Raw genomic sequence first — 21,921 nt, forward strand, 5'->3', positions numbered from 1 at the left:
GGGGGAAATGTGGGAATCACGAGAATCTCTGGACTGAGATGGGAGAAATTCGTGGGATCTTATATGAGGTGAAGAAATAGCATGGATCGAGTATTTGAAGTATGCAGTGTGGGGCTGTTAGGTTGAGATATGTGGAGAGAATGAAGAGGGAGAGTTCAGCCCTCTCGTCAGCCCACTCACATATTTTCTATAGTGTGGCAACCAGAACTGTGTACAATATTCCAGAATTCAAAAATGTAGATGAATAAGAAAGTTCAGTATGTCTCCATTGATTATTAACAATTGCTACAGATGTACCATTCCTACATTGCCCACATTTAGGCCCACATTTGTGGAAAAAACTCCAAAGAGAACAGTCCAGGGAAAACAGTCCCTCACTACTCAGCCTCCCTTTTAACTCAAGTTCTGGTCTGGTAAAGTCCTGGTGCATCTTTTCAGCACCCTTTCCAGCTTAATGACATCCTTCCTACAACAGGGTGATCACACAGTACTCCAAATGTGGTCTCACCAATGTGTGTTATAGCTGTGTAGTCTCACCAATGTGTCTTGATTCCTTCTCTGAAGTAGCTGAGCATGACCCTTAAACCACCATAGTCACAAACAAATTAAGTTGTTCCACCAGCACCTCTTAATCTCCTTTGAATGCTGCACATTTTAAAAGTTTTAAAAATGTGCCCTAAATGTAATGGGTTCTGTCTTGCTACTGGCCTTGTACACTGCTGGACATTCCCATCCTCTGCTGTCATACATTCAGTTGATCTCTGCTGCAGTTGGAGGGTTTACCGCAGCCTCTCTGTGCAGGTGTCATGTTCTTCAAGGAATGTGTGCGATTCAAGTCAGCGATTTGTATCCTAGCAGTACGTTGCAGTAGATGGGTGAGCTGACTTTACTACTTGTCAACGTTATAATCTTGATAACCATATAACCATATAACAATTACAGCACGGAAACAGGCCATCTCGGCCCTACAAGTCCGCGCCGAACAATTTTTTTTTTCCCTTAGTCCCACCTGCCTGCACTCATACCATAACCCTCCATTCCCTTCTCATCCATATGCCTATCCAATTTATTCTTAAATGATACCAACAAACCTGCCGCCACCACTTCCACTGGAAGCTCATTCCACACCGCTACCACTCTCTGAGTAAAGAAGTTCCCCCTCATGTTACCCCTAAACTTCTGTCCCTTAATTCTGAAGTCATGTCCTCTAGTTTGAATCTTCCCTATTCTCAAAGGGAAAAGCTTGATCACATCAACTCTGTCTATCCCTCTCATCATTTTAAAGACCTCTATCAAGTCCCCCCTTAACCTTCTGTGCTCCAGAGAATAAAGACCTAACTTATTCAACCTATCTCTGTAACTTAGTTGTTGAAACCCAGGCAACATTCTAGTAAATCTCCTCTGTACTCTCTCTATTTTGTTGACATCCTTCCTATAATTGGGCGACCAAAATTGTACACCATACTCCAGATTTGGTCTCACCAATGCCTTGTACAATTTTAACATTACATCCCAGCTTCTATACTCAATGCTCTGATTTATAAAGGCTAGCATACCAAAAGCTTTCTTTACCACCCTATCTATATGAGATTCCACCTTCAAGGAACTATGCACGGTTATTCCCAGATCCCTCTGTTCAACTGTATTCTTCAATTCCCTACCATTTATCATGTACGTCCTATTTTGATTTGTCCTGCCAAGGTGTAACACCTCACATTTATCAGCATTAAACTCCATCTGCCATCTTTCAGCCCATTTTTCCAAATGGCCTAAATCACTCTGTAGACTTTGGAAATCCTCTTCATTATCCACAACACCCCCTATCTTGGTATCATCTGCATACTTACTAATCCAATTTACCACCCCTTCATCCAGATCATTGATGTACATGACAAACAACAAAGGACCCAACACAGATCCCTGAGGCACCCCACTAGTCACCTGCCTCCAACCCGACAAACAGCCATCCACCATTACCCTCTGGCTTCTCCCATTCAGCCACTGCTGAATCCATCTTGCTATTCCTGCATTTATACCCAACAGTTTAACCTTCTTAACCAATGTGAAAATAACCGTCATTTCTGACAGAAGGAATGAACTGGATAAATGCTGTAGGAATTGTGTGACAGACAGGGATTCTCCAGACAGGAGATGAGGTGAATTTCAAGGAGTGAGCAAATAGAACCCTGTGAGCCAGTGGGTTGATTCAGTCACACACAGTCACACACCATCAGAGATTCGATAAGTGAGAGGATTTGACTTCATTTGAATGTTTGTTTTACTTAAAGTCTACAAATGTCTCAATAATGTCAGCTGTGCCATTTGGAGAAAACTCATGGAAAATCGAATAGCAGCCAGCAAGGACTGGATGTTTAAAATCTCAATTCCTTTGAGCTGTGGTTAATCTTATCGGGTGGTCATCTTTGATTTTTGGAAAGACGTGATGTATATCAGGAAATATGGATGTAACAGTCAACCTGTCACGTTTTGTGTCGTCAAGTCAAGTCAAGAGAATTTATTGCCATGTGTCCCAGATAGGACAATGAATTCTTGCTTGTCAGTGGGGCAGTGCTTTTAAAAGGATGAAAACATATTTAATAAGATAACACAGATTATCAGGCTGCATAGAGGCCTTGAAGTAGTTTAACCCCATATCCTAAAAGGAGGTGGCCATCTGGTCTCTTGCTCTTCAGCAACAATCAGTCGTGGAAGATTCTGTTCAATTCTGAATTTCTTTCTGCATCGGAGAAGACATATATTGTGTGTCCTTCCAGTAAGCGCTACACATCTTTTCAGTAACACTCTCACCCTGTTGATAGCACTCCCGTTGTTAGAAAACAGCATATCCTCTCAGTCAATGCCAATCCTCTCTCTCAATGCCATAGAACATATGCTCTTCAAATACTAAAGATGGTTCAATGAACTGATTATTCAATTGAAGAGTGTAAAATTCCTGCATTCAGGCTTCAGAATTAAAACCTTTAGTGGTCAAATAGTGGTCAAATAGACAATGTGACAGTGCAGTTTGGGTATTGGAGGTGTGAGCCTCAAATGCAAGTTTGTTTTTCATACTTTAGTTTAGTTTAGAGATACCACATGGAAACAGACCCTTCGACCCACCGAAGATAGACACAAAATGTTGGAGTAACTCAGCGGGACAGGCAGCATCTCTGGAGTGAAGGAATGGGTGACATTTCGGGTGGAGATCCTTCTTTAGATCTTCGGCCCACCGAGTCCACGCCGATCATCGATCATCCATTCAAACTAGTTCTGTGTTATCTCACTTTCTCATTCACTCCCTACACACAAGGGGCAATTTTATAGAGACTAAGTAACCAACAACCTCGAAACATTGATTGTTTCTCTTTCAAAGATTCTGTCTGGTCTTTTGAGCTGTTCCAGTGTTTTCTGTTCCTTCTTTCATGACTCCTGATTGTAGGATGGTACTGTATACTCCCTCCAACTCTTACAAGACAATACATGTCAATAGCACCCATAGGTCATCTGTTAGTTGCAGGAAATGATGCTGAGTGGTCCAGTGGTAAGGCTGGAGTAATGAGGCAGCGTGGGTCCCTCAATATGTCAGCTTTTGCTTAGCTGATGTACACTCATCGCAAAATCTCACCCCAGGATTTTAAAGCATCAACGTAGGAATTTCTTAGCGGGTGCTGTAAAATGGCAGGATCATCTTGCAAAATAGGCTGGTAGTAATGCACCACATGGCATGATTCAATGAAGAACCGGACCAGTATTTATCCTTCATTGATTCATTGCGTCACCTGAGTAAATATCGCTGTACTCAATTTGACTGGTACACTTTCCTATATTGCCATTTAGGCGATATTTGTAGTATTATTTCCTGCCTGCGAGTTATTTTGGGATGTTTACTCCTGGAATAAAAATGCCACACGTTCTTTGAGGCTCACGTGAGTAGGATTCTGTAGAAATAACAGAGATTATAGAGTCATAGAGTCATAAAGTGATACAGTGTGGATACAAACCCTTCGGCCCAACTTGCCCACACCGGCCAAGGGTGAGAGACAGTGAGCAACATATCCTGGGTGTTTGGAAAAATTCATTTGGAAAAATAACCTATTGTGCAAAAACACAATGTCAGGACCCAGGTTGTCTATTATAAGTGTAGGAAGGAACTGCAGTTGCTGCCTGTTGAGTTGAGTTACCCCAGCTTTTTTTGTCTATTATAAGGATTGTTAAGAATCGACTGTTCCATTATTTGGTTGTTTGGCCCTTCAAATCCTTGCTTATGTGTTTTTCATTCTCCTGCTGTCCCCAAAGCCATCAATAGGAGAAAAAGTTACAGCCTTTGTTCTATTGAGCAGTCTGACCGCACTGCGTGCAAATGCATTCTTGGCTGTCAAAGTCTGATCCTTCCACAATTTATACAGGTTCCCCCATGCTCAATTTATTTCACTATATGATGAAATTCTGTACAATTTTTTACTTGTCATCGGTGACTAAATTAGACTCCAGTGAGTTAAACTAATGTTAACCAGATTGACCATGTGTGCCGTGCATATGGTAGCTCAATGCTTTCTACACTGTGTAATTATTTGTGGGTGTATGTGAAATGAGGGGTACTGCCAGTCTGTGCAATTAGTTGTGCAGGAAACTGACAAAATATCCTTAGCTATAGCTATTACTTTAGCCTTTACTATTGCTCTTGTCCCAATTGCATTTCAGCACACACATCATGACTTGTTGTGTAGTCATGGAACAGCTTTCTCTCTCTCATGCTCTGCGATTAGGCACTGGCTAACGCTGGCCTCTGGATCTGCTGACCCTTTGCTTTAGTTGACTGGGTTTTTACCTGAGGCCTGGACTGCATGTGGCAACTGGCTGTTTGGCTGTGAGTGTGTCACACAGAAGAAGAACACATGAAAATCAAACGTCAAATGCAGAAATCTGAAAGAAAATCAGAAATTGGTGGAAACCCTCTGCAGTTCAGACACTACCTGTGGAAAGAACAGTTAATGTTTCGGGGCTAAGACCCTTCTAATGTTATTATTCTTGCCACAGATGCTGCCTGACCTGCTGAGTATTGCCAGCATTTTGGTTTGTTTCAGTCTAATTCATTCCTAATTCAATGCAAATATACATTGCAGAGTTTGCCACGCTCCTATGGTACTTAGGAAAATGTGAGGTATCTTAAAGGGAATTATTCGGTCCCATCAGTACTAGCCTGTGACCTTTATCACATCAAGGCTTTAAATCACAGTGACCTTGACAGTGTATTGCAGTTCGTTGAACTACTTCTGCCAAGAAATACAAGTTGTATATTTCCACTCTCTGCTCTTCCACCACCACTTCCAAGCGCCCCATCCCCTCTAGTTTTCCGTATGAGATGAGCCGTCGGTTAGAGGGATGGTTGTGCGCAGCTGGGTCATTGGACACACAACCCTGATTCACCATGCATTTACCCTGGCCTCATTCCAGGCAGTCACAGAACATGAATCATTTTACTTGTCTCCCTGAATGGGATGAATTTTGAGTTGGAGAAGACACACCTGGTGCCATATTCTTGGCAACTAGTAACCGTGACATCGACAGGATGGAAGACTGTAACATTGGCCTTTAATGCAAGAGGAGATGTGTACAAGAGTAACCATCACTCCAATTAAATAGGGCACTGGTGAAATATTATATACAGTTCTGATCTCTCTACCCACAGATGGATGTACTTACATTAGAGGGAGTGCAGGGAAGGTTCCCCATGTTGAATCCGGTATGTCCACTTGTTGGACAGAATGGCCTTGGAGGTCAGATTCAGGCAACCTCACATCACTGACAGCTAATCTCTGGTAGTGATCAATTGTGTTTGGCACCAGCTGAAGTTGGATCTGGATAGTCCTGCAGTTAAATGATCCAGAGGTACTTGCCAGCAAGGCTCGACTCTCAGCACGGGTTAATCTATCGTCATGGGAACACCAGAAAACAGATGGTTTTATCAGATGAGCAAGGAAACAGGGCAGTTAACCTTTTAGCCCAGTTTGGGAAGAGCATAGTCCAGATCAACATAAGGCAGAATGGACTTCCAATGTAACTCGTGCATTTCTAGTTCAACGTTACTATCTCAGTACATTTCAAACAGCTGGAGAAGTGCTGTTGAAGTCGAGACATTCTATTATGTCGGAAATATGTCAGTCAGTTGATGTAAGATAGCACAGTCAACAGTGAAGTGATTGACATTGGTTTAGCTGTCGGCTGGGATGCTGTTCCCAGCCCTGAAAACAAATGCCTCTTACTCCTTGAATGCCCACAGACATTTGAGTGGGCTGATGGGGCTTCAGTTTGATGTCTTATCTGAAATGTGCTCCAGAGGAGAAGTTGAACCCACAGCGTCTGGCCCAGAGAGGAGAATGGGAGCATGACCTTCGCTGAGTGTGGGGGAGTGATGTTGAGATATGCAGAGGCAGGTATTTGAAGAAGAGGTTTGGAGGAGGTGGGGATAATTGGAAAGGAGGTGAGCCTGAAGAGTAGGGTTGAACAAAGACCCAGCCTTTCAGGGTGGATGAACATGCCCCTTCAGGTGATGAGGTCACAGTAACATGATGGCATAAATCAAACACCAGTCTTCTGTAAACCACGGTTTGGTAGGGTGGCGTGGCGGTAGAGTTGCTGCCGCACAGCGCCAGAGACCCGGGTTCCATCCTGACTACGGGTACTTATCTGTACGGAATTTGTACATTCGCCCAACGACCCAGCGTGGGTTTTCTCTGGGATCTTTGGTTTCCTCCCACACTCCAAAGACGTACAGGTTTGTAGGTTAATTGGCTTGGTATAGATGTAAAAAAAATCATCCCTAGTGTGTGTAGGATAGTGCAAGTGTGCGGGGATTGCTGGTTGGTGCGGACTCGGTGGGCCAAAGGTCCTGTTTCCGCTCTGTATTTCTAAACTAAACTAAACCAGTTGCAAATATTATCCAGAGTTCCTAGTCCTCCAGGTTTGACAACTCTAACTGCAGGCTTCATGAGTAACATCTAGGTCTTATTCGATATTGAAGTTCAGCCAGGTCCATATTGGTTTTGGTTTGAATGGTATTGTGTTCACAATGGATATTGTTAATCTCTCAATGGCTCTGATGTGATTTTCTCTCCCTTGCCTCACTCCTCAGGTCGCCCAGCTCCTGCTGAACAGTAACATGTGTGTCGCCTTGCTGGAGGGTCAGTCCAAAGACAGTGCCGATGCCAACTTCACCACGCCACTGCATCTGGCTGCAAAGAATGGGCACAAGGACATTATCAAGTACTGCCTTTCATTTTAACGCGCAAACCTGTTTTTAGCCCTGATATAAGATGCATTTTGTCTGGGGTTAAATACATGGTCAGTGTCACTCGCAAGCCTGGATGTCTCAGTAAAGCAATTCAAGGGGTTGTTTAGCTGGTTCAAGAATTGGAGTACCTATGAGTTGAGTTCATATGGTTGGCCACAGTCCCTCTATATACAGAAGAAATGGAACCATTCAGCCCCACATGTCTGTTCTGCCATTCAATTAAATTATAGCTGGGCTTTCACCTCAGCTTTCTTCTTCGCCTGTGGCTGAGAGTCCTGGTAGGTTTTGACTGTGCAAACTACAGGCCTTACAATTACATGGAATTTGCAGAATCACCTCCCACGTGCCATCCATCCACCTGTTCCCTCACTTACTGACTTAGCTTCTCTGATGTCCACAATCCCCCTCCACACCTTCTCCATCTCTTTACATTCCTCCCAACTGTGAAATGTCCCTTAAAACTTCCTCTTCTGATCAACTATTTGGTAATTGGACCACGTTGTCCAGTTGCTTGATCTGAAACCAGATGCATATGACTGCAGGAGGTGTTCTCAGGTGGTCGAAGTGATCCGGGCAGGCTGATGGACAATTGTTGTTGCTTGAGACTTATTCTTTTGTGCGAAGCACCACAAAAATCCTCCAGAGTTAGAGAAATTAATCTGATGGTCTCTGCACATGATGTGTTACAATGAGTGTCGACAATGTCTGCGCTTGAAATAAGCTCAGATGCGTTGCATTTTTAAAAGTTCTGCACTGTCCCATCAGATGCTCCCAGTGCAGGCACAGTGTGGGTTGGATGCAGAGTTAGTCTGCATCTACACTAATCCAGCAAAGGCCGTGAATCGCAGCTCAGGTTGGATGTAGATTGATGCTCTTGTGCACCTGCTTGTGTGTAACTAACAAGGACGTGTCAACCTTATATCTTGCTGTCAAATTGCACTCATGATGCCATTGATTTATGGTCAGTTTGTCAGTGCAAGGCTCTAATTCCTTGGATGGAATCCACTGTAACACTCGATCCCCTGAGCGCATATTGCCATTTCCCTCATGGGGGAGGGGAATGCAGAGGGGTTCGGGACCGCCCTCCCTATAACAGCTGCTGTTGTCCTTTGTGCATTAGCATTTGACGAGGTAGCAGCACTGATCTTCCTCAGCGGTCAGACAGGACTTTAGGCATAGCTTCCCAGACAGCAGCCCGTTAAATTATAAAGAGATTTACTGTCGACCCTGACTCCTACCAGTCAGGGTGCCCCATTTCATGCATCCTCTGGCTTTCCAAAGACCTGGCCTCTTGCCAGGTACCTCAGACAATTTCTTCTAGTTAGGGAGTCATACAGCACAGAAACTGTCCCTTCAGCCTTCTATGACCATGCTGACCATCAGGTTCAAATCTACGTGATCCCATTCACCAGCACTTGCTCCGAAGCCTTCTTTGCCTGGGCTCGCCTGGGCCCTTTGTGAACCCGTGAAAGTTCCTGCCTTCATCACCCAGGCAGGTGTTGAGCTCCAGTCCCCCACTGCCCTCTGGTGAGAAAACTTTACTCATCACCTCTCCAATGATGACTCTAAAGCTCTAAAGCTTTTAACCCTTTAGCAGAGGCCTCATTATTTTACACCCCACACTTTCTTCCCCCTCAGCCTCTTGCGCCCAAAAGAAAACAACCTCAACCTATCCAGTCTCTCCACATTGAGGCTGGAATTGGTCTGAGTTTAGTCTCATGGAATCTGCTTGTATTTTTCTCATCCATTCACCTGGTCATTTCATGTAACATATAACATATAACAATTACAGCACGGAAACAGGCCATCTCGGCCCTACAAGTCCGTGCCGAACAACTTTTTACCCTTAGTCCCACCTGCCTGCACTCATACCATAACCCTCCATTCCCTTCTCATCCATATGCCTATCCAATTTATTTTTAAATGATACCAACGAACCTGCCTCCACCACTTCCTCTGGAAGCTCATTCCACACTGCTACCACTCTCTGAGTAAAGAAGTTCCCCCTCATGTTACCCCTAAACTTCTGTCCCTTAATTCTGAAGTCATGTCCTCTTGTTTGAATCTTCCCTATTCTCAAAGGGAAAAGCTGGTCCACATCAACTCTGTCTATCCCTCTCATCATTTTAAAGACCTCTATCAAGTCCCCCCTTAACCTTCTGCGCTCCAGAGAATAAAGACCTAACTTATTCAACCTTTCTCTGTAACTTAGTTGTTGAAACCCAGGCAACATTCTAGTAAATCTCCTCTGTACTCTCTCTATTTCATCAATCATTAGGACAGACTTTGGATCCATATTTATTTAATGACTTGAATCTAACCCCCCCCCCCCCCACCCCACCCCCACCCCATCCTCTAGCTATTGTGGTTTGAATCTTTTTTCAGATTAATAGTCCAGGTCACTGACTACTCTTCCAATAACTTCCGCAGTGGGCAGATATCATAGTGGTGGAGGATATTGAAGAGACTTTTTCGTTCACAAGCTGAAGACATCTAAAATAATTTCACAGAGAGTGAGGCACTATTTAAAGTGTGTTGGCATTGCTCTGCAGGAAACATATCAGTAAATTTTCCCCAGCAAGATCCCACAACCTCAGAATGAGAGTGATCGGATTTTCTCTTACATGTTGGCTGAGGGCCAGGACACTGGTATCTATTCTGTGAAATAACATTCGGGGATATTTCGTGCTCTGCTGGAAGAGCAGACTTCAGCCATCTGGAAGCGTGGATGGGATGCGGAGTTGCAGGGATGGAAGTGAGGGGTGCCGAGGTGTGGGCATTGGTTGTGGTTGAGACTACTTGGTGACCTGGCTGCCAAATCTGGGGAGTCTACGAACTGCTCCCCACATCCCTCACTCAGGCCTGGTTGGACATTTCAGTGCTCAGATGCCCAGAACTGCCCTATTAAAAAAACTATTGTAATCATCTTCTTGATGGTCAGAAGTAGCGATCACAGTATTCCCAGTACATGTTCCATGTGGAGCAGAACCAGGGAGAGGCTGATAAATGATCACTTTATCTGCTCAGATATATAATCAGAACAAGGTATGAACCACCGAAGAAGTGTTTAACTCTCTGTCTCAGTGGGCTTTAACACTGCCAAGGGGGCTCTTGCTTTTATCAGCTTCAGGGCAGCTTTAATGAGATTTGTAATGTTGATGTTAAACAGTAATGAGGTGAGACACTCACAGCTTTACAGAGGCATTAGTCTAACGGAGAATGTTAATTAGCTTGCAGCCTTCAGTCACCACATGTCTATTAGCAGAGGATCCATTGTGGATCTTGAGTAAGTGGAGCAAAGCACTCTGTGTGTAAACAATGCTGTGCATGCATTATGCACCAAGCATCAACATATCGCATCCACATCTACAGTTAGTGGTGTACATATTTATTATTGCACACAGGATTCGGAGCAGATGGATAAGGTAGCTGCTGAGTAAGAAATCTATGGAGGCATAATTTTAGAATAATGGGTCATGTCTTTAAGATGGAGATGAGAAGGAATGTTTTCCTTCCATGGGGGTTGTGAACCCTACACTGCCAGTAGAGGTAGAGTTGCTGTCTTACAGCGCCACAGACCCGAAACTAAGTCAAAGTCAAAGGTATTTGTAGTTCGATCCTGACTACGTTGCTTGTCTGCACGGAGTTTGTACGTTCTCCCCTGACCTGCAGGGGTTTTCTCGGAGATCTTCGGTTTTCTCCCACAACCCAAAGACGTACAGGTTTGTAGGTTAATTGGCTTGGTATAAATGTTAAATTGTCCCTAGAGTGTGTAGGGTTGTGTTAATGTGCGGGGATCACTGGTCAATGCAGACTTGGTGGGCTGAAGGGTCTGTGTTTGCGGTGTATCTCTAAACTAAACTAAACCAAACTAAAACTCCAGAGAGCTGTGGAGGTGAGCCAGTTTGGTGCATGGTAGTGCTGTCGTTTCCTCTGCTATTCGCTCTCTCCCTCCATATGTAGCAGTGGCGTGTTGCAGTGGAGAGCAGTGTTTTCAAGAGAGTTAGATTTAGCTCTTAGGGCTAACGGAATCGAGGGATATGGGGGGAAAAAAAGCAGGAACGGAGTACTTATTTTGGATGATCAGCCGTGATCATATTGAAAGGCAGTGCTGGCTCGAAGGGCCAAATGGCACAATCCTGCACCTATTTTCTATGTTTCTATGGTGCCTCTGCCAATGCCTCGGGGTCTGTGCTCCTCACTTCGTGAAGTGCCTTTGATCTTCGAGAACGGAACCTCTGTGCTCACCTCACAAATGATCGCACTGCGATCCCCATGCACCCGTCAACGCGAGAGTATGATACATTTAGTTCACGGGACTCTCACACGATCTCCCTGTGGTGGGCTTGCTCCTCTTCACCACAGGGTCATCCTGCGCATGCTTTTAATGGGAATTTCTCAGTGCATTCCTGGTGCATCTTGTTTTGTGCGGGCATCCCCTTGCCTGCTTTTGGCATAGGATCCCTTCGCTCTGGCATTCACTTATCCCTCTCGGTGGAGTCCTCTTGCCCCTCTTGCTACGGAGCCTCCTTGTACCTACCTCTCAGTGCACTGTGTTTGCTCTTTGTGGATTTGTGTGCCCGTCCTCTGCCTGAGATACCACGCACCCTCGCTCTGCAGTGAAACCCTGTGCCCTCTCCCTGAGCTCTTTCATTGCACACTTTCCATTATCATCCCTTATGCCCTTTCTGCCAAGATGTCAGAGGCTCCCTCACCACAACATGTCCTTGCATACTATCACAATAGTCACTCCCTCCCCCCCACTCCTTTAGCTCCCCTGCACGTTGTGCTGGGTGAATCTCCGAAGAGTAACTCCACACGTGCTCCTCGAGCCCGGCTAACCCTGCCGTTCTTCTCTCTGTTCCAGGTTGCTGATCAAGGCTGGGATCGATGCCAACAGGGTGGCTAAAACAGGGACAGCATTGCATGAAGCAGCACTGTGTGGCAAGACTGAAGTGGTCCGACTGCTGCTCGATGTAAGTCTGCGTGGGGTAAACTCTGGTAAAGTAAATCAACAGTGCCCTCCAAGCTCCACAGACTCAGCTGTCCAAGCTGAGTTCCTCAGAGAGGAGCCTTCAATTGTTCATTGGCCTCCAACACCCTCACCTACACCAGCCCTACATCTCCCAATAGATCAGGGCTGTAATAGATCAGGGCTGGGATGTAATGTTAAAATTGTACAAGGCATTGGTGAGACCAAATCTGGAGTATGGCGTACAATTTTGGTCGCCCAATTATAGGAAGGATGTCAACAAAATAGAGAGAGTACAGAGGAGATTTACTAGAATGTTGCCTGGGTTTCAACAACTAAGTTACAGAGATAGGTTGAATAAGTTAGGTCTTTATTCTCTGGAGCGCAGAAGGTTAAGGGGGGACTTGATAGAGGTCTTTAAAATGATGAGAGGGATAGACAGAGTTGATGTGATCAAGCTTTTCCCTTTGAGAATAGGGAAGATTCAAACAAGAGGACATGACTTCAGAATTAAGGGACAGAAGTTTAGGGGTAACATGAGGGGGAACTTCTTTACTCAGAGAGTGGTAGCGGTGTGGAATGAGCTTCCAGTGGAAGTGGTGGCAGCAGGTTCGTTGGTATCATTTAAAAATAAATTGGATAGGCATATGGATGAGAAGGGAATGGAGGGTTATGGTATGAGTACAGGCAGGTGGGACTAAGGGAAAAAAGTTGTTCGGCACGGACTTGTAGGGCCGAGATGGCCTGTTTCCGTGCTGTAATTGTTATATGGTTATATGGTTATATCATTGGATCATTGACCTTGGATCACTCTGCGGTCTACTTCAAAGTGACTCCATAACCACTTTCAGCTCCCTCCCCACTTCTCAAACCTCCTGTCCCTCTGTTGTTCCCATCTGCAACCACCCTCCTTATTTGGTTCCTCTCTTCCATTCCTATCAGATTCCAGAATTTGCACCCTTTTGTTCTCTACATCACTCTTCAGCCTTCTTTCCTACACTTATTGCCTATCAACCCCTCCTCACCTGGATCTACCTACCGCTTGCCAGCTCTTGCCTCACCCCTCCTCCCTACCGCTTTTTACTGGCAACATCCCCTCTACTCTTTCAGCGCAGATGAAGGGTCTCAACCCAAAACATTAACTGCCCATTTCCCTCCGCAGATGCCGCCTGACCTATTGTATACCTCCATCAACTATCCTGTCTTTGCTTCAGATTCCAGCATCTGCAATCTCTTGTGCCTCGGACTTGTACACCAATCGTTCCCTTCAGTGCCTCTACCTTAGACCTTCAGTGCCTCCACATTGGACCTTCAGTGCCCATTCTCACTCTTTCCTCACCTTTAATGATTAATGAATCAAGAGGTTTTAATATCCTTTACACCCAGTCAATTAGATTTGAAGTGTGGCACCTATTACAACATCGGAAAAGGCAATTGTGAACACAACACATTCCTGCAAAACCCCTATGTGATCCCCAGAGGATCTGCTTGTAAAATCAGTTTAGTTTAGTTTATTAGATAACCAGACATAACAGTGCAAGCGTAAGTACAGAGTGCAACCTATACAAAGTCCACAGTAGATAGTAGCTGAGGCTGTGTTGTGGTTAGGAGTCTGATGATTGATGGGGAAAAGCTGCTCTTGAATCTTAAATGAACGGTTCTCAGGCTCCTGTACTTACTTCCTGAAGGTAGCAACAAGATTAGCATGTGACTGAGGTGGTGTGGGTCTTCGATGTTTTTGTCTGCTTGTGTGAGGCGATGCTACCTGTAGATCCCTGCGATAGTATGGGAGGTCTATACCCATGATGGTCCGGGCAATGCCCACCACTTTCTGCAGCCTCCTTTGTTCTTGGAGGTTGGAGTCACTGAAGCAGGTCGTGATGCAACCAGTCAGAATACTCTCTACTGTATGCCTGTAGAAGTTTGATAGAGTAATCTCCTCAATCTTATGAGGAAGTAGAGGCAGTGTATAGCTTACTTTGTAATTGTTTCAATGTGCTGGGCCCAGGATATATCTTCAGAGATATGGTCCCAGGACATAACTCTGTGACATTGCTGATGCCCTTTACATGGTGACTCTTTGTATGGTATGCAAAACAAAGAATTTCACAGTGACATGTCACACGTGATAACAAAGTATCAATCAATAAATCAGGGCTCAGGATTTATCATGGGACGCTGGTGCTGTGAGGGAGCAGCTTCCTCCCTGCATTTGCAGTAAGGTGTGAGGGGCATACAGCTTGCCCAGTGACCGTATACAAGGAGAGGGTCATTGAGCAACCCAGGCCAGTTTGCCAGTAGCTGGGCAGCTGCCAACTTGCCAACCATTCAGCCGAGTGTGTCTGTCAGATATAGATCAATATTTTGGCTGGCAGAAGCACCATCCTCAATCCCCTCAACCATCCTCTCCCCACTACATGTCATGCTTTTCCATCTGGAATTAATTGGAATTAGCGCTGGTGTGTCACCACAGGGCTTCTGTTAGTTCCATGGGGCGAGTGGGGAGTGATGGGGGAAATGGCTGAGGGAGTTGGAGGGAGGGCTGAAGAGGTTCGAACCTTGCCTCGTCATTCATCTTTACTCTCCCGCACCCCATTCCTTGCACAGGCGGGCATTGACGTCAGCATCAGGAACACCTACAGCCAGACAGCCCTGGACATTGTCAACCAGTTCACCACCTCGCAGGCAAGCAAAGAGATCAAGCACCTACTGAGAGGTAAAGAGGGGAGGGTCAGAGGTCTGTAGGCTTGTCAAGCACACTCCCGGGGGACCGTGGGGATGGGGCTTTTGAGATAGTGCTGAAAGAATGCTGGAATGGAACTGCGGGAATGTTGAGATGGAGCACGGGGATGTTGGCAGTGTACGTACGTCAATGTGTGGGATAGACGCAAAATGCTGGAGTAACTCAGTGGGACAGGCAGCATCTCAGTCTGAAGAGGGGTCTCAACCCGAAACATCACCCATTCCTTCTCTCCAGAGATGCCGCCTGTCCCGCTGAGTTGCTCCTGCATTTTGTGTCTACCTTTGGTGTAAACCAGCATCTGCAGTTCCTTCCCACACACTCAACGTGTGGGATGTTGGGATGTCCCTGTGAGAAGAGTGTTGGGATGTTGGGAGTGTGATGTGGGATTTGGGGAACAGAAGTGGGAATATTAACCGCCTCTTACAGAAGATTATAAAAGCATCACGTGGATTCTTAGAACTGACTAAAGTGTGTAATAGACAAATGACAAGCTGCCAAGCCGTCCACTCCAACCAGCGAGATGCTCTGTGCTGCGGGTGCCCAGGGAGTGGGCGTCTCACTCTTTCATGCCTCCTCTCATTATCTGACTTTCTCTTTCCGACAGAGGCCTCGGGAGTTCTCCAGGTCCGAGCCCTGAAGGATTGTTGGAATATTCACGACCTCACCTCGCTCAACATCAGGGCAGGCGATATTATCACGGTGAGCAGCCCTGGCATTGCGTGACCTGCAGCAGGTCGGATGTACATCAACCTACCTGTGAGCCTCGGCTCGGTGTAATCCCAGCCCCAGTGCAACCTGTATTGTATATACCTGATATTGTTCCCATATTGTATATACCGAACGTATTACATCAAAGTGCATGGACACAAAATGCTGGAGTAACTCAGCAGGACAGGCAGCTCTCTGGAGAGAAGGAATGGGTGACGTTTTGGGTCAACACCATTCTTCGAACATCAAAGTGCATGCCTCTTTGTATACTACACATCATAACAATTCTCCAGGGTATATTTCAGAGAATAGCAGGCTCCCTATGTACACAACAGGGTTCCCTGTCTGTATTATATGAAATAGCACGCACCATGCCTGTATTACACAAAAAAGCAAGCCTCTGGGGATCTGAGCTCCCTCAGTATATTACTATTAATAACATCCCCCCCCACCCCCCCCCAATCTATATATTACTGAGAGCAGCAGGCCTCTTTCTGTACTACAGGCACCAGTCTTCTCACTGAGTCCGTATAGTGCTCCTTGTGTATATTATAGATTATAACAGGCCACTGCCTATACTACAGTCTCACTACATATTCCACAGCATGTAGCATCCTTTGGTGCACCAGACCAGGCCTGCTGTGAAGCTCATATTTATTTGGAGTAAACTTGTGCCTCTATTAAATGGATTAACAGCAGTTTCTCTTGTATCCCAGTGTATTCCAGGCTGCCCTTGGGTAGAGAGAGTACTTGACTGTGTATTCAGTGGCAGCTTCCTGTGGTATGACAATTTCAGTCGTAAACTCTCACTATATCATGCTCTGCTCAGTCAGTGCAGCTACCTTCCTCTGTGCCACCGACACTTCCTTGACTGTCTGCGGTCAGTGACTTGGTCTGTCGCTCTCTCCCTGTGGCAGGTTCTTGAGCAGCACGCTGATGGGCGCTGGAAGGGGCACATTCACGACATCCAGAAGGGGACGGACTGCGTCGGCTATTTCCCCCCATCCATTGTTGAGGTGATCAGCAAGCGATCAGGTCAGTGCTCTTGCCCAGCTAGGGCATGGGGGAAAACATTATTCACTCTCACACAGGTGTTCTGGATCCTGCGATGTAATCACATTCAGGTGTAAGATGGCTAGACTTTTGTTGGATACGGATGTAGAAGCTAGTGGAAACGGACTGTGATGTAGATTAAATGGAACTGAATCCAACACTCGGTGCCTGCTGGGGATATAAAAGGATGCAATTTGTTTCCATTGTAAGGATATCAATTCGGGACTAAGTTTTCGGATGTAGTCTAGTTAAGTCCAGTCATCTGCACAAGTGCAGTGCAATACAGCTACAATGAAAATGTTGCTTGCAGCAGCAGCAGCAGCAGCAGCAGCACATGCACATACTCAGACAACACACAAAAACACAAATTATACACAATTTACACACATATTCTTCAAGACAATAAAAGGAAAGAAATTGTGCAAAAACACAACATTAGTGTATAAACATAATTAGAAAAACAAGCCCACAGTCGTGCAGGAGGTGATCCGTAGTGTTTCATTGTCGAGGTAGGATTAGGGTTGCGTAGATCCGTTCAAGAACTTGATGGTTGCAGAAAAGTAGCTGTTCCTGAACCTGATGATGTGTGAGTTCAGGCTTCGGTGCCTCCTGTGAATGGTAGCAGTGAGAAGAGGGTATGGCCTGGATTCTTGATGACAGAGGCCGCCTTGTTGATGGGCAGGGAAGGACAGTGTCCTTGATGGACTGAGCTGAGTCCACCAAACTGTGCAGTCCCTTGCTTTGGAATTGCTGTATCAGGCCCTGATGCAACCAGTCAGGACACTTTATACCATGCCTTTGTAGAGGTGTGTTGGCATTTTCAGTGACATGCCGAATCAAAGAAGGTTGTGACGTTGGCACACCTTCTTCGTAGTTCCTTCTGTGTGCTGGGCCCAGAAAAAAGTCATCTGAGATGTTAATGCCCTGGAATTTGAAGCTGCTAACTCACTCCAACCCACTAATAAAAACAGGTGTGTGGTCTCCTGACTTACATTTCATGAAGCCAGCAGGATGAGTTTCTGAGGCTCCTGTCATCTCAGTAGCCTGGCAAGGATCACGTGTCCCATTTGGCCACTGGCCAGGCTGGCTACCCGAGCCCCAGAGTTGCCAATGCATCCATTCCCAACTAATTGAAAGGTGCGGCCCCTGATGTGGTCTGGCAGAAGAGTAGGAGAACCAGCAGAAGCGCTCTGAGTCTGAACTGGGAACGGCCTTCATCCACTCTGCCTGGGCCCCAGGGACCACTCAATCCTCAGAGTTACCTTGGCCTGGGGACCATGGACCAGAAACCCAGGGCTGTGATTAACCTGGTCTAATTGTCTTGCTCCCATGTCTCAATCACGTTCTTATGCAGTTGCAGCAAAAAAAAACAACAAAAAACTGCCAGGAAATAGACAGGCAATCTTTCATCATTGGGACCTTTCTTCAGACTCCCTCCATAGATGCTGCCTGAGCCGCTGAGTTCCTCCAGCAGTTTATTTTATTGCTGAAATTTATAGCATTGGCACTCTCTGGTGTCTTCATATCCAGTCGCAGTTGTATAAAATATTGGTTGGACTGCACCTAGAGTATTGTGTACTATTGTGGTCAACACACTACAGGAAGGATGTAGCAAACATGTATTATATGGTGTCACAGTATTGCTGGGGATAGGTCTCCCACTGTACAGTGGTGTACAGTGGTGGGGACAGGATTTCCACTGTATAAAACTGGGGTGCAACGGGTCTGTCACTGTATAACACAGGTAGAGTACTGGTGGGTCGAGTCTGTCAGTATATAACATGGGCATCATTGGTGAGGATGTATCTACCCCTGTATTACACTGGGATATTTTCTATTGGAGAATTCTGGGAAAGGGAACAAGAATTGGGAGGACCAGAGGTGAGAGGGAGAGAGAGGAAAACACAGGAGGTAAGGGTTACTTGAAATTGGAAAATGTGCTGTTCATACCTTTAGTTAGCATTGGTGACCTAATCCCCTGTTTGGACCATTCTCCCTGCTATGTGCAACTGTGTTACCCTTCATCGTCAGATGGTTTAACAATGAATAGTAGTGTCACCTCTGAGTTGATACCGGCTGTCATTCGACTAGTTTGAAGCAAAAGTTAGTAGGGGTTGAACGGCTCACTCACAAAAAGGGAACGTGAGTTGGTTCAGTTCAAGTCCTCAGGAGATTCTATAGATAGAGCTCTAGGGGCTAGTGAAGTCATGGGGGGAAGGCAGGCATAGGTTATTGATTGGGGATAATCAGCCATGATAACAATGAATGGCGGTGCTGGCTCGAAGGCCGAATGGCCTCCTCCTGCACCTATTTTCTATGTTTCTATGAGAAACATGAACTATTAGTCAAAGAATCTATGGTGGCAGGGATTGTTGAGAGGAAAGTAGGGGGAATAAATGGATTAGGGTAGGATTAGTGTAAATGGTGGTTGATGGTTGGCACAGACGTGGACCAAGGGCTTGTTTTTTTATAACTATCTCTCTCTATGATTAATACTCTGGTGAGGAACGGCCACTTAGTAAGGCTTAGTAAGGCTGAACCATATCCTAGCAATGCCATGGCTATTAGGGGATAGGGGAATGGACAGGTGGTGATAGGATAGAGTTGTACGATTGCAACTGTGGAGCAGTGATGGTCTGATTGGGCTGCCTGTTGTGCCTTCTTTGTATCCAGGCACCCTGACTCGTCATGCCTCAGTGCCTCCTCACCAGCGCCAGCTCTTCCCCAAGACACACCAGCACAGCTCGATCACCTCACAAACCGACGAGACGCAGCAGCTCTACCAGCAGATGTACTCGCAGACTCTGCCCACCCATCGCACCTTCAAATACCCGGCCTTCAGTCGGACCAGTCACAACAACGACAACAGCAAGGTGTCTGAAGGTAACCCAACGTCCAAGGCACTAGCTAGCACCGTGGGATTTCAGATTCCCAAATAGCTCTCCAGTAGCTTGTGAAGATGGGAAGAAGTGTGGGAACAGGAATGGCCCACTCAGCCCATTGAGCATACTCCCCTGTTCATACTTCTGAAGAAAGGTCATCGACCTGAAACATTAACTCTGTTTCTCTTTGCCTCACCTGCTCAGCATTTGTAGCATTTTCTGTGTTATTTCTGATTTCCAGCAATTGCAGGTGGAGGTGTTGGCCCACTGCACTTGTCCTTCTTGGTGGTCAAGGTCAGAGATCTGGGAGGCGCTGTCAGAGTAGGCTGGGCAAGTAACTGCAGCACATTTTGTAGATGGTCAACAGTGCAGAGGGTTGAATGTTTGGCGGAGAGGATGACTTCTTCTTCTTGCGTATGGCGTGCACAGCCTAAAGTTGCAGGACAACTTGTTCTATATTGATCATATTTGATTGTGCACGCCGAGTTGATTGCATTCGTTGAAACGGGGCGGATCACGTGAAGGTTGCAATCTCCCCCCCCCCCCCGTAGAGGATGATGAGTGGGCAGCTTTGTGTTGAGTTCTTCAAAGTTGTTGGAGCTGCACTATCCAGGCAAGTGAAGGGTCATTCATGACACTCCTGACTTGTGCCTTGTAGATAATAGAAAGGCTTTAGATGCCAGGAGGTGAGTCAGATGCCCAGTTATTTAGCAGCATTTGTGGTCAAGATACATTTATGTGGGTGATTCAGTTGAGTTTCTGCTCAGTGCTGACATCCAGGATGGGTTCTTGGTTTAAATGTGGGTCTCCTGAACAACCTGGGAAAGTGACCTAGTGTTCTGAGTGGTTGTTCTAAATGGGAGAGCATGATTTCTTAATGATGCACTCAGACCTTTTGGTTGTTGTTTTATATTAGCATGAAAAACGTAGACCGATTGGGTGTTCTTGTCTGTGGTAGGGAATGGCATGGACCTCTCACTCTCCACAGCCCACCTCTTTGCACCTGCTGAGGATATCTGGGTCCTCAGAAAGCCAGATCTCGGTAAGCATTCTGCTTGCTGACCTGCTCATCCCTGCTCCCGTGACATCTCCTAATGTACTGGAGCAACTGTGAACATTGTCTTGCCACAGCCAATGCTTCTTGTTCAGTGTGCAGAATACTGAGTCTTTGCTTCTGCCCACCCTTCCCAATCCCCTAATGTCATGGAGTGGGATATACTTTACCTGCCTCTAACTGCTCGCTCCCTCCCTTTACCTATCCCGCTGAGCTCTTGTCTAATGATCCCAATTGTGCTTCTAAAGTAAATAAAGCTCACCCTCTATTGAAATCCCCCCTTTCCCATTAATTGTCATCCATAGTTTATTTTTAAGAAATGCAAAGGAAAAGGACTAAGAATGACAGTGCTATAGACAGAGGGTGAGATAAAACGCACAGGTTATAATATGCCACGGAATGGGAAACTGAACTCTTCATAGAAGGAAAGGACCCGTGATGGAGGTGGGGAGTTGTGTTCTCAGTAAGAATGAGTCAAGAAAAGGACTTCAGTCTCTATTTCAATGCAGGATTTATGGAGAAAGGGGAGTACAGGATGAGGCATTTGGAGACTAGGAACAGAAGATTCAGAGGACCACTGACCTTGCCTGCCAGGTCTCTATTGCATCTGTGTCCCTTTATGCCGAGGTATTTCTCCGTCCCCTGAGTGTACAAGAAGCAAGTCTGTGAGGATGGGGTACCAGTGCCATACTCAGCTCCTCGCCAAGCCTGTTTTCCATCCATCCTCACACTCTATTTTCTATAGTAAATGCTGGAGCTCTGATGTTGAACAATTTGCAACATTTAAACTTATTAGTAATCCGAGAAGTCTTCACTTCAGTAAACCTTCACCGTGTGTTTTTAAGGAATTTGGAAAGGCTCTATATATGGAAAAAGGGAATGTTCAGGCAGTGTTTTACACAGCGAACGTATTTAAATGCTTGATAAGATCAATGAATAGAGTATCGCTTAACACGGGAAGATATCCCAGGAGGTAATACAATATATTGATGAGAATAGGATAGCAAGTCAAGGATTTAGGGGAACAATACATTTGGTCATTCACAGTGTGAGTCAGGTGTGAAGGAGAGGAGGTGGAGGAGTATACAGAGTATTCCACTGGGTTGGGTTGTAGTTCTGTGTTACTCGGTGGAGGTATGTTTATCATCCTGCACTCACCTGAGACGGTGGAAGCAGGCTTCAGTTTAACTCATCTGACAGAAAGCACCACTGACCTCT

At 45.7% G+C, this 21,921-nt stretch overlaps 1 protein-coding gene across 1 annotated transcript in view; it reads left to right on the top strand.

Moving 5' to 3' along the window:
• Nucleotides 1-21,921, top strand: part of caskin2 (CASK interacting protein 2) — a 102,140-nt gene that overhangs the window by 48,962 nt on the left and 31,257 nt on the right. The window contains exons 6-11 of the mRNA XM_033044510.1: nt 7,133-7,263; nt 12,159-12,267; nt 14,871-14,979; nt 15,611-15,705; nt 16,632-16,749; nt 19,441-19,650. Of these exons, the coding sequence (XP_032900401.1) occupies nt 7,133-7,263; nt 12,159-12,267; nt 14,871-14,979; nt 15,611-15,705; nt 16,632-16,749; nt 19,441-19,650 (772 nt within the window). The remainder of the gene's footprint in view (nt 1-7,132; nt 7,264-12,158; nt 12,268-14,870; nt 14,980-15,610; nt 15,706-16,631; nt 16,750-19,440; nt 19,651-21,921) is intronic.

This window comes from Amblyraja radiata, chromosome 26, assembly GCF_010909765.2.
Source record: "Amblyraja radiata isolate CabotCenter1 chromosome 26, sAmbRad1.1.pri, whole genome shotgun sequence".
Taxonomy (NCBI): domain Eukaryota; kingdom Metazoa; phylum Chordata; class Chondrichthyes; order Rajiformes; family Rajidae; genus Amblyraja; species Amblyraja radiata.